Below are 17,720 nucleotides of genomic sequence, written 5' to 3'. Positions count from 1 at the left end.
TTCAAAAAGTTTCTTTAAAAGCCGATAAGAGCAACACCCGGGAAGACTGCAGCTGCGAGCAGCTGACACAAATGAATCCCAGGTACTACACTATAACTACTCACTTGGAGAGTGTTTGCCTTCGCGTCAACCATTCGTCGCTGTTCAAACAGCACAAAAATTACGTCATTCACGTGAAATCATACGAACAAAAAAAAAGTTGTCCGACTCATTCGACGATTGGCGGTGGTTTATGATTTGTTTTCTATACCCCCGAATCGATTGATTTGGCGGATGAATGGACGGATTTTTTATAAGAAGCAAGGAGAAATAAGAGTAGTTCTGTTGACGGTACTGATGGTCGATTTTCGAAGCTACTTGACACTGCTTGAAGAGAAGATGAACAGGGGCCCTACTTATCAGTTATGATGAGCAGGTCATCAAAACTTTTCACATGTGAGGCATTCGTGACTTGATAATCCTCGGTATTTAATATGCTCATATTAATCTAGAAGAGTGACATGCAAATGAAACCTTTCACCAAACGTACAAACAAACGGCATTGGAAGGCATACTTTTAGAGACTAACTCATTCGGCGAGACCGTTACTGAGCAGCAGTATAGCAAACGAAAGCCATTACACCTAGAGAATTTCGCTCGGAGATCAACATCGGTGTGGTGCATATTTACGTATTGTAATTCGTCGCTCATTCGCCGGTTGCATATTTCTTTGGCATTTCATTCAGTTTTGCCACCCACAGGCCACACTTTCACGTCGCTTCCCATCAACCCCGCCATCGAATGTTAGGTGTGAGAATGTGATAACTTCATTTCAAGTTTATCTTTTCTTTTTGATCGAACGGAGTTAACTTTTCTTGTTAAAATCATCAAAACAATCAAATCAGTTTCTAGGTTTTTAAAGAGTTTATAAAAAGTAAGTTGTCACTAAAAGACAAATCACTCTGTATCCATCACATGATATTAATGTACGATGCCTTTATATCAAATGCGAGCAAACGGGCAAGAGTACCTACTGTACATATGTAAGAGAGGGATGATTCATAGTCAGGTTTATTTTTTCACTTTCATACTGGGCGGTTGCGATAAATTTTTGCATCCATATCGAGCAAGCCTCCCCTTGCTTTCTCATCAGATCCTTCTCAGAGAATTCCACCGCTTCAATGGCAAGAATCGCTCCTTCCCTAGTATAAACACCCCTACGTTTAAACAATTTTTTCTGTCATCGAATCGAATAGTTGCTCTGTTGTTGATCTGGTTTGGACATCAGAAGTCGTAAACAAAATCGCGTTGATGGGTATCGTTTCAATTTCGTTCTTGTTACCGTTTTGTTTACTACGCTCTTCTGGGTCAATTCATCAGTGGCGATCGTTTCGGTTTCATTCAGTATCGCAATCAATTCGATTCGAGGTGATAGTGTTTTTGTCTTGCTAGAAGGGTTGAGTGAAGGCCTGTTTAGAAGCTCGTCGTTGTTTATAAACTGTACACAGTATCACAGGATATAATGTAGCTTATTGTTTGTCGTATTCTAGTCATATTGATGGTGTGGCATTTACTTTGAATCATGATTGTTTTAAAAATTTGTGGGAAGGAATCATTTGACAATACTTTTATTCCGGAATTATCGAAGTTTTTCGGTGAGTTCAAATGATAATCCTCCTCAGTAGACAAATTGACTGGCCATCGTCTAAACCAGTAGTTTTCAAACTTTTTTCACTCACCGCCCCCTTTTACAAAATGTTTGAGCTCAACGCCCCCCTGGGCAAATTTTCAGAAAATCTATTGAAAAAATTAAAAATCTGGGTTGTTGAAAAACCATTAGCTTTTGGTTTGATGTTGTTGTAAGGTTTAACTCAAAACTCATTAAAATTTAAATGTGGATGCCAAATCGGGGTAGCGCAGACACCCTTCCATATAAACAAATTTCAAATCAAATCACATTTATATGAGGCCCTCAGAGCCAAAAGGGTATTATAAGGTGTTATAAGTGTAAAAATGGTCGATCTTGATTCAATAATGTCAAACGATTCATTATATTTCGAACTTTTTTTCATGATTTTTCAGATTTATAGAATTTGTATGTAATACTATTTTGTTCGAGAAAATTGCATTTTTTTTAATATATGGAAAATAACCAAACATAACAACTTAAAAGCATGTATTCTCGAAATAAGCTTTTACGTAATTATACCCTTTTGGCTCCAAGGGCTTAATATTGCTCCAAAACTCCAGTAAACACTTAATCCTAAGAAAAGTTTCATGGACACTTAAACTGGAAAATTAGTTTGTTTTGATATCGAATAAAATATCCTAAATTTCGGTAAACAAAGTTTTCTATCCACCATTAATTTGCATTAGTGTTGAAGACTAAATTGCATTATTGAATACAAATTAAATACTGTCACGCCGGTGAAATAACGTAAGAATAGTATTATTTCTTGATATCTGAATTTGGGTTGTTCAAAGTTATGCAGCATTAACAGGTCTAAAAGTTCAAATTAGATTCTAATAACTGAATCCAGGCAATGTTAGTGATAACCAAATAGATTAAAAATTTATCCATGGCAAATGGGACAATTGATTTTTTGAATCGATTGAAATAGAGATGAACAAATAAGAACTTAAAATAAAAGTTCTCTAATCTAAAAAAATTATTACATGTTTTCTTTCTAGAAAATCTATCACTAAATCACAGATGTTTGAATGTATTTTCTGTATAGCAGATTTTTTCAGACAATACAATTTAAAGATTATTAAATAAAATTCTTACAAAACATGATACAAAACCAGTGACAATTTAAAAACAAATTTTGTAGTTACATTTCAAATTAATTATTGAGATACTGGAACAAAAATTTGCTTGCAGCTCTGTGAAATTACAAATATTTTAGTCTTTAATCTAATGTCTATTTTTGTACCGTAATTTCATTTTTTGCGTCGAGCTTTCTCGTTGGTATTTCAAATCTACGTTGTTTTGTGATTTGTGAAAATGTGAATTACGACCTCACCGCCCCCCTGAGCTCTTCTAACGCCCCCCAAATTTCAACTTTGAGCTCACCGCCCCCCTGGAAGCTCTCAACGCCCCCAAGGAGGCGGTAGGGACTACTTTGAAAACCACTGGTCTAAACTAAGTTTAGCACTTTGAGCAGTGGAAAGAAGATATCTGTACCACTTGCTGGTAAAACTTTTAATACTTTATTTCTGTTCAGTCCGACAAGCGGACTGAGAATGGACGCGAGAGTGCCACACCGAGAGAGCAAAACGGTTGCTCTCACTGAAAGCGAGATGTTTGCGCCTGGAAATGCCTGGAATGTCCTAGGCGGTTCCATCTGGCGCGAGCACGTCCCAAGTAACAATTTTAGCTTTATTATGGTCAGCAAAATGTCGTTTGGACCATAGCATTAATCTTCATAAAAAGCTAAAGTACATTCTATAACATCACCTGGACTCTAATAAAGCCAAAATTAGGCTATTTGGCCCTATCCTAGGAACGTCATCATGACCAATCATTGTTAGTCATCAATATTGGTCACCAAAGCTTTTAAAAAGCTATTATAAAACATGTTAGAAATTTTTGTTTTTTTCGGTTCTGTCAGTTCTCGGAGTTTTTTTTTATTTTTTCCAGCAACCGTAATGGTTGATGAATGATGGTTGCATTATTCAGATATGAATCTGGTAAAATTAATAGCTAAAAAACCAATGTTTTACCCATATAATGAGCGTCTTTTCTACTGCCAGTCAAGATTTTAGGTAAAATGTATATGAAATAGTATCTTAAAATAAATGCGCCTCGTCAAATCTGATGGTCAATCATGATGGGATTGATGGAAAAAAGGCCTGAAAAAATATTTTCCAATGCTGGCATTGTGAATCCATCAACATGGCGTCATTTTGTACCCTTCGATTTTGCAACCAACATGGCGTGAGTCATTTCATAGTTTTATTATGGTTTAATGATGACCCCAAAAAAAGCTACGATTTGACGTTTCTCTCGCAAGCAAACCAATTACACGCTAAGGTTAAGTTCCTCATTTCTGAGTTGTTAATCATTAGTACAGTAAATGAGGACAGACTTTTTGAATGAAAAGGGATTGTTTTCAATGACCCGTGGAATAAATCATGAGTTGAAGTCAAATTTTGTTGTCTGACGCCATCTTGAAATCCAAGATGGCGGCTTCCGCTGAACTTTAAAATGGTGTAAATGACTTGAAATCGCATGAAACCCCAACAAAATGGGTATCGGGTGAAAGTGCTAAACGAGTAGAAGTCGAATTTCGCTATCCGACGCCATATTGAAATCCAAGATGACGGCATCCGCTCAACTTTTAATGCTTAATGCTGACAAAAAGTCGCATTAAACCACCACTATTGAATGAAAAGGCTAAGCTAGAAGATGTCGATTTTTTTCTTTCCGACGCCATCTTGGAATCCAAGATGGCAGCTTCCACTGAATTTAAAATGCTGTTAATCAATGAAAATCGCTTGAACACAACTTTTTTTCACGTAATACTACATTAAAACTACTATTTTAAAACAATTTAGATCATTTTAAATCACTTTTATTATTTTTTCATTATGTTTCTAATGCATTTAGAACTTTTCTTGTTTTGTTTATAGTTTTTGATTTTTTTTTGCCATTTATGTAATTCTTTTATTCCTATCATGCTATTATGTCTAAATTGTATTGGTCTTATTCTAGCGAAAACTATAAGGTTATGTTGTTTCTGTTAACCGTCTGATTTTGGCACATGTGCCAAATTCGATGTTTCCAAAATCGAATGTTGCCAAAAACGAACGGGGTCTGAATTGTGGTAGTTTTTGTGGGATTTTCAGTCACTTACAGATTTTTAGAGAAACGCGAAAAGAGATATTTGACTTCTATCATTTAGCCTTAGCACCCAATACAATATATTTGGGAGTTTCATGCTATTTTCATTCATTTACAGTATTTTTAAGTTCAGCTGAAGCCACCATCCTGGATTTCAAGATTGCGTCAGAATGCAAAAATAAACTTTTTATAGCTTATCCCAATTGACAAATATCCATATTTTGGAGGTTTCATGCGATATTCAATGATTTAGAGCATTTTTTAAGTTTATAGAAAGCTGCCATCTTGGATTTCAAGATGGCGTAAGATAGCGTAATTCAACTTCTACCGGTTGATTTCTTTTAGCTTATACCCCTATAATATAGGTTTTATGCGATTTTCAGTCATTTACAGTATTTTTAAGTTGAGTGGTAGCCGCCATATTGGATTTAAGATGGCGACGGGCAACGAAATTTGACTTCTACTCGTTTATTACTTTCACCTTATAACCATATTGTGAAGGTTTCACGATATTTTCAGTAATTTACAGCTTTGAAAATAAAAGAGGAAGCCGCCATCTTGAATTAATGATGGCGTCAAGCTTTTTTTTTCCTACTATTTGGGCCCTTTCACTCAATACACATATTGTAAAGATATTCATACCACTTTCGGTGATTTCAATTTTCAAAGATGTATTTTTTTGATTTAAACCCAAAACCAACACGCATAACTTACCAAAAATGTGTAAAAATGGGAGTTCCAATTCAAATATGTGCTATCTAATCTGAGCGTGTCCTGTTTTGACATTTTGATCGAGAACTGTCACTAAGTTTTATGGCGGTTTGATAATCAGGCACTGAGTGCTATTATAGAACATGCAAAAGAAAGCTTGGAGCAAACTTCTAAGTTTGTGTTTTATTATAGTTTTAAAAAAGCATTCATAACTCTTTCAAAATAACTAAAACAGTATGTTTAATAAAAGTTTTATTAGCGTTTTCAAAACCATCTGCAAACATATGGTCGAAGAAAAATATAAGCATTCTGCATGACCATAATAAAACCGTCATAAAACGAGCTGCACAAAAAAATGCCATAATTAAACCATAATAAAACTTCCTAATGCTAGTTGGCATAATCTGTGTTACTTGGGGTGCTTGTGTGCATGCTCGTCAGCCTATTTAAGGGCGCAATCATCGATGCGCCTGGAGTCAGTCGATATCAAACCGTCAGACCGTCAGGATGGGACGGTAGTGAAAAGTGTAAATAGTGTAAATAATAGAAAAAAAGTACAGAGAAAATAAAATAGGATATAAAAGGATAAGCGAAAGAGTGGCTTGTGCTTTCTTCTGCTGCTTCGCTCAGACGCCTTGCTCCCGGGTCCAGCTGCCACAAGCGGCTCTTATCAGATCCCCTTAATCCGGAAAGAGTTTTGGATCTTGGTCAACAAGGCGATCGAGATCCCCCCGAGCCTTGGCCGCCAGGCAGCGTCATGAGGACCTGCCTCCACTGATGGGACAACCATGCGTGGTTGTCTCGTAAGGTCCAATCCCACGAGGGGAGCGGACCATCAGTGGTTGTTTTCCCAAGCGCTCACGTCGACGCGGCCTTGGCCTCCAGGTACAGTCCGAGGACTTGCCTCCACTGGTGAGACAGCCACCAGGGGTTGTCTAAAGAGGCTCGCTCCCGCAGGGGGGAGTGAGTCCCACCAGTGGTCGTTTTGCCAAGCGCCGCACCCACAGTCCACCAATGGCTTTTCATGGCCACAACAATTTCACTTCATCTAACTGTCTTTTATATCCATGGTTTTTTTTCCTGTTGGGGAGAGAGTCCACTGCGACCATTAAGTTGATCTATTGTGGTATTACCCCGCGTTATTATTTTTACTTTGCTATGCTACTTGACACACCTGCACTATTGGTTGAAGTTGCAGTTGTTTACCGGTAGCACTACGAGCACACACATAACTAGGTAGGATCTCCAAGTGCAATCTAAGTTCCCTTGAAAAGATCCATCCACATGCATGTGCTGCATCATTGAGGCGTACAATTCCAAGATATACACGGCTAGCATTTCACTAATGCTAAAACCGCCAACCTTCATCATACTATGTGTGCCAGGTTATGTAACGACCGGGATTCGATCTCATGAACGTTGGCTTAGAAGACAAGTATGCTATCCTCTAGGCCACGATCTGCTGGCATATCCATGGTTACTTTACTAATTTTTTTTTTTTTTTGGGATTTTAAACCAATTGGTTTATTCATCCCCCACTTACTTTACTAATTGTTTATCAATTATATGTATATTGTCATTTGTCCCATCGATTGCACGATGAGACAAATCTCAACAGTTTTATTTCACGTATTCCGACCAATAAAGTTTCACCGTTCGGCAATGCACCTAGAAAATCTATGGCAATATTTTCCCTTGGCGCGTTTGGAAGCTTTTTTCGGATCATCGGTTCAGGAGGATCCGGTTTTGATACAAGATTGCATCCCCGACATTTTTTCACAAATGATTCTCCATACGGAAGTTCGAAGATGTTGCTTCATCATCCGAATACCGATATGACTCACTCTCGAAGGGCAGATGGTATAACGATTTTATCTAACCGTAACAATAATGCAATAATCCGTAAAGTCCTTGATCAAGTTATTCCGATATTTCAAGGATATTCTTGAAAAGCTTTCTCAATTTCGTCCCATTTTATAGCTACCGATGTTGCTGCAGAAAGTGCGATTTGATTAATGAATAGTTCTTCTGCAGGGTCAAATGGTATTCACAGCAAAAAAAAATTGTAACGTTGGACGATGTAATTTATGACGATGCGAGACAACCTATGTATTTTTTATTGATTTTGGTTAAAATATTACATCTAAACGATGTACACAATCCGAACGCGTCATGTTGTGAAATATTCCAACTTTCTATGTAGTATTACATCAAGTAGTCAATGTTTATTCCAATTGACATTTTAAATTGTTTTCGTGTCGGAAAGTTTGAAACGGATTGTGGAGCTCAGAAGGATTTATTCTGTTTGTAAGTAATATCAATATTGAAAATACATCTAAGCAAAACTATTGGTGATAATTTCTTAACATAATTTCGCTCTTTCAGGAATTTTGGTCATCGTTTATCAGAGATACAAAAGAGTTCCGGAGAAAAGAAAATAAAGAAAGTTGTATTCGATGGTGAGTATTCTGCGTTCAATTTTTTATTCTCCCTGTTAACTTTCTCATTCAATGTTTACAGAAATGGATGACAACGAAGTTGCGAAGTTGTAGGACCAATGGCCATCAAAGGGACAGATTAATCGAATACGGAACTGTGCCAATCAGTGTTTATTTCGGGTGTGAATGTCTGGCTGAAGGTAGGATGCCCAGATATGCCCAGTTTCTTTCAAAGTAGGAAGGATATGATCAAACATTTCAACAGGATACTGAAAGGTTCAGCGAAGCAGATGTGACTGAATCCATTTGGATGGTTCCATTCTTCAGTTTGTCATAATTCATGGAATAAGTTAGTTTTTTAGTTTGTCATAATTCATGGAATAAAATCATGTCTTCAGTTTTTAATGGTTTAATTCAATCTGAAAAAAAATTCTGATCCTTTTATACATACATAAGTAGGAGCTTAAATTTGGAGTCTTTAATTTGAGTTTGCGATTTTTTAACATATCAGAAATTTATTCAAATTTTGAAAATGATAACGGTTAGTTTCATCACAAGATGTATTTTATCTCTGTGCTCGATCTTGTCTACTCCGTTACATATGTTTTGTGTATTTTTTTACATCTAAAACGTGTAGTTGCTTGGTACATCAAAACAATGTAATATTAAATACATTTAGCGACTCGAGTTATGTGCACGTTTTTGTTGTAATTTCGCAACACTTTTTTTGCTGTGTTGGCTTCATTGTATCTAAACGTGATAAAACATCTGCTACGTTTTTCTCACCGAGATTATGAATTACTTGGTAATCAAAAGCATGCAAACGTAGAAACCAACGTTTTAGGCTGATGTCATGCTGAAACAACTAGCAACGCAACGCAACGCAACGTTCCAATAAGATTGCGTTGCATTGCATTGGTATGTCATGCTGGCGCGACCTGTCACTTTGAAATTCCCTACAAATCATCACTTCTCTACATCTGATAATGCTTTGAATCGTCTCCTTTCTTTCCGGAGCCATCAAAAACTCATCAAATCACGACCCGGATTGCAAGAATGCCGAAATTTGAACCGACAAAATTCCTTGTTTTTTTTTGCCGGAACTGAGAATTCATGAAAATTTTCTCGCCGATTAAGATAGTTTTTAGTTTATTATCACAAGTTCGGACAGATCTTCGTACTATTGTGCTTAAAACCCGGAATCAGTGCTTCAAATCGAGAAAAAACAATGTTCCTATTGGATTTCCTACTAGTCGCGCTACTAAACACATTGGCATCAGATTGGTCGCGCTACACAAAGCGACCAGTATGACAGGTCTGCGCGATTTCCATGGAGATCAAATGAGAGCTGGTTAGTCGTGTGAACGTTGCGTTGTAGGTCGCGTTGCTAGTTGCTTCAGCATGACATCAGCCTTATCCTAGCACAAGGTTGTGAACTGACAGTAAATATGTACATCAAAATACATTGCAGTCAGTTAGTATAAATTTATATGAATTCGAAATTTTTCTACAGCATACAATAGCTAATGCTTCTTTATCAGTTTGACAATAACGTTTTTCGGTGTTCGTGAGGGATTTGCTTTTAGCATCTTTATCAATTTGTATCAATATTGCCCCTGACCCAATTGGACTAGCATCTGCCATAATGGCGGTGCCATCCGATTTGTTGAAAAATCCAAGCTTTTGAGTCTGCCATAGCTGCTTTAATTTGATCAAACGATTCTTAATGTGAAGTAGATCAGCTGAACTTTGTGTTTTTCTTGATCAATTCACGAAGAGGCTCATCCATGGTTGCCAAATTAGGGATAAAATTATTGAGGTAGTTGGCTAAGCCAAGTGAACTGCAAAGTTCACTCTCGTTTTGTGACTGTCTAAATATAAAATACTTTCAATTTTAGAAAGAGACGGAGAAATCCTTTGAAGAGGTCAGGATTTCAGATACACCAAAAATACATTTATCCTATTTTAATTCGGCATTCCATTCGCGATTTCGAAGCTAATTTTTGACAGGTCGTGTGTGTGCAAGAAAATGTAAACAAACGGGTGGAAATACTAGCTTCTAATAAATCATTATTTTCTTTGATTTGGTTAGGATTTTCAGAAAATGACGGATACAGATTTGAAGTAGAAGGTTTAGAGATTATTGTGAGCTGTAGGAGAAAATGTGTTTGTGCCGTGAAGCATCGCAAATCGACATCAAAAAAGGTCAATTTTTTACTACTCCAAAAACTATTCTGAGTATTTCACATATTTTTGAATGAAAACTCGAGCCAAATGCACATTTTCAATTGCAGTTTTTTGAAAGAGTAGTCAATTAACGTTCCTTTAAAATTTGGGAAAGACCCAACAATTGGTAAGGTAAAATTTTTTATAAGAAAAAACATAAATTTTTGCTATCTTCTATTAGGTTTCCTTCTGCAGCTGCATACAATCAGGCGTAATAATTTTAAAGCTGGAAGACGGATTTGGATATTTGATGATGGTTTGGTTGGCATGAAAATAAAAATTATATCCTTGGATTACTACACAATTCAAGTTTATTTAAATGCTTTTCAATTGCCATCGTTCAATGGTTATAAAATGTTTTGTATTTTTATCGGACTTCATGATCTCATTTTTTTTTGGGAAATTTTATTGAAAATTATATTTATACAACCACTAGCCGTAGGAAATTTTAAATTAAAACTTAACATTTTATACTGTCTTAGGCTGAAACTATTTAAATTTTTATATAACGTATTTATTAAATGTAACAACTAAACCAAATCCAATAGTTATAGTTTAAAGTAACAACGAGAAAATCGTTCTTTTATACAGACCAACGAGAAGCGCTTAAAGTTTAATATAAAAATATGATAAAAAATATAGATTATTGGAAAAAATTAAAAGTTAAGAAAATGGACGAAAAGATTGATTCACATGGGGGCCGTTCAGATACCACATGGACAGAAAAATGAGATTTTCGACCCCCTCATCCCCCTCCGTGGCCAAGCGTAGACATTTGGCAAACCCCTACCTCCCTTCCGGATGTCCACGTGGACAGATTTGAAATTGTTTATTTTTTTTTAATCTAATTTGTAATAATTATAATTATTATTAATTTCAAATTTATCATATTTATAGCTTGCCACTTGAAAGGCTACTAGTTGCTTAAACTTAAACTGGAAAGCTTTGCAATTTTAAGATTTTAATTAAAACATCTTAATATTTATTCACCTTTAGAAAATATTTTGAAAGTAAGTATGTCCACATGGACATTACCCAAACCCCTACCCCCCTTTTCGTGGACATTTCCATACCCCCTCCTCCCCCTAAGTTGTCCAGGTGGTATCTAAACGGCCTTATGTTAGTTTTCTCTGACCGACTGACTATTTTAAAATGGAACTATCAGATAGAATTGACTCTCCTACCAGGCTAATTTATTTAAATTTACTTAAAAACAAACTCCAATTTTTCAAAGGAGTGTTTTTTTTCAAAATCATTTGGATTTATGAAAACTTAACTCGAAGCAATGTAAAGTTGTCTATAATTTATCGTTCACCCAGAATGTTGCTCACGCAACATCGTACTACCCCAGATGGCAGCAGCGCAGCTTCGAAAGAGCGGATTGTTTGAAACGACCGAGAACCTAACACTCAGAGGAAATCTTATTATAAATTTCATAAGATACATCTTATGAACCACTTTTTTGCGTCCAAACTAATTTTTCATAAGAGTCTTATGAAATTCTTTCAATATTCATACGAAGTTCTTATGAAAAATAGAAGAAGCGGCATTGTGAAAAAATAATGAACACATTCATTCCATCAGTCATTTCTCGTCGTTGTACCAAGCACTAACCAGTTGTGGAGCCATCAGTATTTTTCAAAGTTGAAAGTGATTTTGTTATTCTACATGGTAAGTTTATTTTTTTGTGAACGTTCAAATTATTTATGAACGTAAACACATATTTTTTTGTTTACTTTTCAGCATGTTGACCGGCGAAAAGTATAAGTTCAATGGACCGGGTGCGGCAGAATGACTGTTGGAACCGTGCCTTGATGTGCTGCTTATGGTGATCATGATGTTATTGTACAAACAAAAAATCACCCAGAAAATAAACTGATCGTTTTTAACATCAATTTTCTTGATATTTTCTCTTCAAACGTAAAATTTTCTGTTTCCATAAGACCCTCTTATGAAAAGCAACAACCTCTCATTGAAGCAGGTGTTCATCTGAAGAATTCATTCGCTTCATAAGACAATCTTATGAATTTCATAGATTTTTCTTATGGCGCCACTTCATAAGAGAATCTTATGGTATATATAATAGTATTTTTCTGAGTGAATGATAAGAAGGAAACCCGTTGCAAGGAAACAATATTTTATTATTTATTTATAAATTCAAATTATTAATTCGTTCATCATGTTGTTTTTTTTTATTTTCACCTTCAACGATGACGTCGTCCAGATACCAGAAAGCTCCTTCGCATCCTGCCAAAATTTGATCCATACATTTCTGAAAGATTTCTAGAGCCGACACAAGGCCAAACGGAAGTCGTTTGAACCGAAATAGTCCTTTGTTCGTTATGAATGTGGTTAAGTCGCGGGATTTGGGTGCTAACTTCACCTAAAAAAGCTTCTTTCACATCCAATTTGGACCACAACTTTCCTTCTCCTAATCTTGTCAAGAATTTTTCTACAACAGGCATAGGGTGTCTCTCACGTAAAACGGCTTCGTTGACTCGACGTAGATCTAGACTTATTCTCGGTTCTCCATTAGCCTTTCCAACTACCACCAAAGAAGGAACCTATGTAGCTGGACCATGTTTTTCTTCAATTATATCTCTAGTAAAAAGTTGTTCAAGCTTATTATCCACAGCCGTTTCTAGAGGAATGGGAACACGTCTCATGGCTGATAAACAGGTTTGAATTCTGGGTCCAAATGAATTTGAGCCTGAATATCCTTGATTTTGGAAAACGGTTTGCTGGCGTCATCAATATTGAAGACATCTAAGCCTACGCTACACACACCCGTACAAAAATACTAATTCGACGTTTAAGTTGAAGATTCGGATTTTCAATCGTAGAGAGATGTTTCGGAGACTCGCAAACCTCAATCGGGCTTTTCTGATCCGAGTTTCAATTATTTTCTTGGTACCGTCATCAGGCACTCCACTTTCTCAACCTGTTGCTCAGCTACCACGAAATTGGAAGGATTTTCTGTGTTGACATCGACTTGGTCTTTCCGACATTGATTTTGAGACCTGTTGCCTTGGAGCTTTCGGTGAGGTCGTCGAGTTTGCTCTGCAAATCCGGATGTTTTTGGTCGAGCAACGCAATATAGTCAGCCAAGTCGAGTTCGTTTGATTGCTCCATTGTCGCAGGATTCCACGGAAATCTTCGGTTTGGTCTACAGTCAATCGATCTAGTCTCTTCCATTACGATGAGAAAGAGTAGCGTTGATTAGTTGCGTAAATGTCTCACTCCAGCAGTTACCGGGATTGGATCGGCAAGGCACAGTCCTGCTACACCGTGCATGAAAATGCCTCGTACTGTGCTTTGATGTTCTGTTCTGTCGGTCGAATGCTTTTTTCGAAATCAACGAACACCGGCAGAAGAGAGTCCTGGAATTCGTTGATTGTTACAGTATTTTTCGTAGCGTTGGATTGTGGTCCACGCATGATCATCCGGGCCGGAATACAGTTTTTTGCCGACGGAGAGTAGCGACGACCTTCTCCTGGATTCTGTTCAGGATCACCTTGCAGATAACTTTGAGAGTTGTACAGATCAACGTTATGCCATGCCAGTTACCGCACTCTATCCGGTCTCCTTTCTTGGGGACTTTTACGAGGGTACCTTGCATCCAGTCGGCCGGGAATGTGGCAGTATCTCAGATGTCAGGTAAGCGAAAAGACGAATCAACGGGGCTTATTCTGCGACGCGAGTGACGTGACTCACGAAATTTCACTTCTTCGTCCTGACTCCAGAAAATCCTTCAGAAAAGAAATTTGTGTATTGATGAGCTCTGAAGACCATTAACAGCTCATTCGAACGAAAATTTCGAGACTAGAGAGGCTATTTCAGTCAGTAAAACGATATGAAATTTTGTAAGTCACGTCACTCGCGTCGCAGAATAAGCCCCAACATTTGTGCTGACAAAGCAGGGTTGGCTTTCAGCAGGAATGCAACCGATCCCAGATGCTTTATCGGATTTCATGTCGGCCAACTAACGCTATTCGTGACTCGGAAGACTCGTTCAAAATGCTCAGTCCAACGTTTGAGCTGATCTGTACGATCTGTCAATAGCAGACCTGCTCGATCGGCATTCCAGAATTAGTCTTTTTCGGCTAAGGAGTTCATGTAGTAGGTACCGCCAAAAGGGGTTCCATGAAACAAAAAAACGCACAAACACTGTGGGCGTGATTGAGTGCTCATTTATATCACTTTGATATAAATGGGTAAAGTAGTTGTAACTTTTATTTAAAACAAAGTTTCATCGACATTTTAATACGCATCTCAAAATCTTTTGAACTTCTTAGTACAATAAAGTCCTATTAGGAAACTAAAACTAGACACAAGTAATTTGACAAGACCAAGTGTTTGAAATTCGGATCAGTGATTGGCAAGTTCTAACTGTTTGTTAACAACTAATTAAAATATTAAAAATTAAAATTTTGGGAATATCACTGGAAAAGGTGAACTGATAGGTGAACTGTTAATCTAATTTTTTTTGTTGTGTTAAAACACGCTATTTATAAAATTCCGATATTGAGTGTCAATCTTAAGACCACACAACGTTCTTCAAGGCAAATGGCCCAGACATATGGTCACCGAATCGATAAAACTAGTTTCTTTATCCGCAGACGATGACGCATAGTGATTATTTAGAGGATTTTTTCCCATCTACAACAGGTGTTTTGTTGAACTAGTGGCAATTGTTAATGATCCCAAATCACTTACCAAAGATTCTCCTTGGGGTCGATATCTTTCTTTTTGCTGCTCGTCATTGTGGTTCCTCCGGTAGCCGAAGTAACCATTCCGGTTACTCCGTTGAGCTGTGACGACGTCGATAAGATTTCCATCATGAACCGATTCTTTCCTCAGGGATGATGTTTATTTTTTATTCTACGAATTCTTCCGGAACGAGACCCTTGATTTCCGTACCTAATACTGAATTCCAGGGAACACGTATATAATTCCGGGTGTTTCTTTGGTTTCCGTCCACCAAGATCAATATGATGACGCACCCGATCGAATCAGTAATCCCCTTCCCCCACGGGCCACATGAGCTCTTTCCCCTATAGGGAAACACCCCGTCACTTAACTCTAGTGCTCCGGATACTGCTGGATTCCACCTGAGTACCTTTTTTAAAACATCCGAAAGAATAGCGAAAGCAGCACTTCCACCGAAACAATATTCCAGAGCAGGCACGGAGTGGTCACAAAAATGCACGAGAAGGTGCAGGAAGGTGGGCGGGGAGTTAGCCACCGAGAAAGAAAAAAAGTAGTAGTAACACCAGCACTGCTCTTAGCAAATAAGAAGGTAGCAGATTTTTTCTTCACACAGCGTTTTCACCATCCGCCAAACTTCCGTAATTATCTGCGCCCAGGGCGATGTCCAGGGACACCGAACCAGTGTGGAAACGTGTACCACTCGACCGTCAGCGCACGGGAAATCCGAAACGAAAGCACTCGCGCTAGGCCGTCCAGGTTAAAACATTATTTTTCTCGGGACCAAATTTTTTCCTCACACAACTCCGATCCGACGACGTATGATTTTCGATGATGACCCGTTTCAGGTTCAGTCCATCTCGCTTGCACACTTGCAATCATGCAACGGCCAGCACACACCTTTCTTTTTTTCCCTTTTGCGTGCGATTGCAGCCAGCAGCAGAGGCAGAACGACCGTCGCGATTTTCTTCTTTGTTTTTGGCGTTGTTTTATCGCGATGCTCGCACGTCACGCGTGTTGTCAAACGATGACAGTTCTTTCGAGCGAACCTCACATCTAGTCTGTTCAATGGATTCTAGTCGAAACGGGTCGAAACAAGTAGAAATGGATTGACAGTTGATCACCTGTCTCTTTCCAATTGAGTTCGACCGATTTCTACCAGGTCGAAACGAATCCTGCTGCCGAGCTGGATTGGCTTCGACTGATTTCAACTTGCTCCGTTGAACAACGACCTGACTAGTTTCGACCAAAACATTGGCTCGTTGAACATCTATCAGTTGACAGAAACCAGTTGAAACCGATTTTTACCAACGGTTGAACGAAGCTATCGTGTACTAAACAGAGATGCCAGGTGTCCTGCCTGATTTATCAGGATTTTCGAGGAACCTTCCTAATTTTTCAAAAGCTCGAATTGTCCTGATTTTTGGTTTTTTTTTCTTAAAATGTCTTGATTTTTAGAAAACCATCCCAATTATAAGCTCAAACGATGGACTGAGCACTTCGAACAACTGTTCCTAGTCACGAATAGCGATCCCTAGCTCGAAATAACAAAATCCCTAGCTCGAAGCGCCAACAGTAAGTCGCATAAATGGCGTCAACTCGGAAGCGCCCTCGCTCGCTGAAATAGAAGCGGCAATCGAAAACATGAAATCCAACAAAGCACCTGGAATCGATTGCATCCCTGCTGAAATGCTGAAAGCCGACCCTGCCCTGTCAGTGTGATAACCCGCTTATAAATAACGCACGTAATTGCACAACAAATTAATATTTATTCCAGGAGCCAATTATTACAAACACGTTGTCGAATTGTGTTCACACAAGGTCAGTTCATTTTATGTTACTCTGTATATCTGTTACTCTTATTAGCTGCCCAACACACACGCTCAACGGAGAGTACCACAGTCAGCACAAATGCTGCACCGTCTTTTCGCTGACATCTGGGATACTGCAACATTCCCGGCCGACTGGATGCAGGGTATCCTCGTAAAGATCCCGAAGAAAGGAGACCTGACAGAGTGCGGTAACTGGCGAGGCATAACGTTGATCTGTACAACCCTCAAAGTACTCTGCAAAGTGATCCTGAACATCCAGGATCCAGGAGAAAATCGACGCTACACTCCGACGGCAACAAGCTGGATTCCGATCTGGACGATCATGTGTGGACCATATCACAACGCTACGAATCATACTGGAACAAATCAACGAATTCCAGGACTCTCTTCTGCTGGTGTTCGTTGATTTCGAAAAAGCATTCGACCGACTTAACCGTGAAAACATCTGGGCGGCTCTAAGGCGAAGAGAAACTATATGCCGAGGAAATTGAAACATTCTCGGTGTTTGCGTCAGAAACATACGAGGAAAAATCCAAAGGTGATTGGCAACTTTGCCAACCAGCGACGATGAAAAAATCATCAAACACTTTGGCAACCCTTTCATTTGTTTGGTTCCGGCACGGAACACTGATAAATCATTTCACACATTTTACAAAATAGTTTCACACATTATCAGCAAATATATGGAGCTGTCAAACTGGTTTGTGATTTTTACACACCATGCAGATTCGAAATTTACATATTATTCGAATCAGTCTGGACAAGAAAAAAGTGTGTGAAATCACTCTTGTTGCTTTTCTTTATCAATTTGGTTTCAGCCATATACAAACTACTTCGAAGTATTTTTACGGTTGAATCGTCGTAACAAATGGGATGTAAGTTGGTTATTATTTAAACTTTAAACATCAACCTACTAATTAATTATGTTTCGATTTTCTAGATTTCGGATTCAGTCAGCTGTTTGCTGGCGGTGCCAATGCA

The 17,720-nt window shown here is 38.1% G+C and overlaps 1 protein-coding gene and 1 long non-coding RNA gene across 2 annotated transcripts in view; one reads left to right on the top strand and one right to left on the bottom strand.

Moving 5' to 3' along the window:
* Positions 1–15,762, bottom strand: part of LOC129756210 (cytoplasmic dynein 1 light intermediate chain 2) — a 34,679-nt gene extending 18,917 nt beyond the window's left edge. The window contains exon 1 of the mRNA XM_055753023.1: positions 14,917–15,762. Coding sequence (XP_055608998.1) covers positions 14,917–15,041 — 125 coding nt within the window. The 5' untranslated portion in view covers positions 15,042–15,762. The remainder of the gene's footprint in view (positions 1–14,916) is intronic.
* On the top strand, positions 7,754–8,379 carry LOC129756223 (uncharacterized). Its single transcript, XR_008739414.1, has 3 exons — positions 7,754–7,843; positions 7,922–7,995; positions 8,057–8,379. It is a non-coding gene; the product is annotated as an uncharacterized LOC129756223 (long non-coding RNA).
* Positions 15,763–17,720: the final 1,958 nt, after the last annotated feature.

Source organism: Uranotaenia lowii, chromosome 1 (genome assembly GCF_029784155.1).
Source record: "Uranotaenia lowii strain MFRU-FL chromosome 1, ASM2978415v1, whole genome shotgun sequence".
Lineage (NCBI taxonomy): Eukaryota > Metazoa > Arthropoda > Insecta > Diptera > Culicidae > Uranotaenia > Uranotaenia lowii.
The sequence above is the reverse complement of the archived record's forward strand: the minus strand, read 5'-3'. Positions and strand labels throughout refer to the sequence as shown.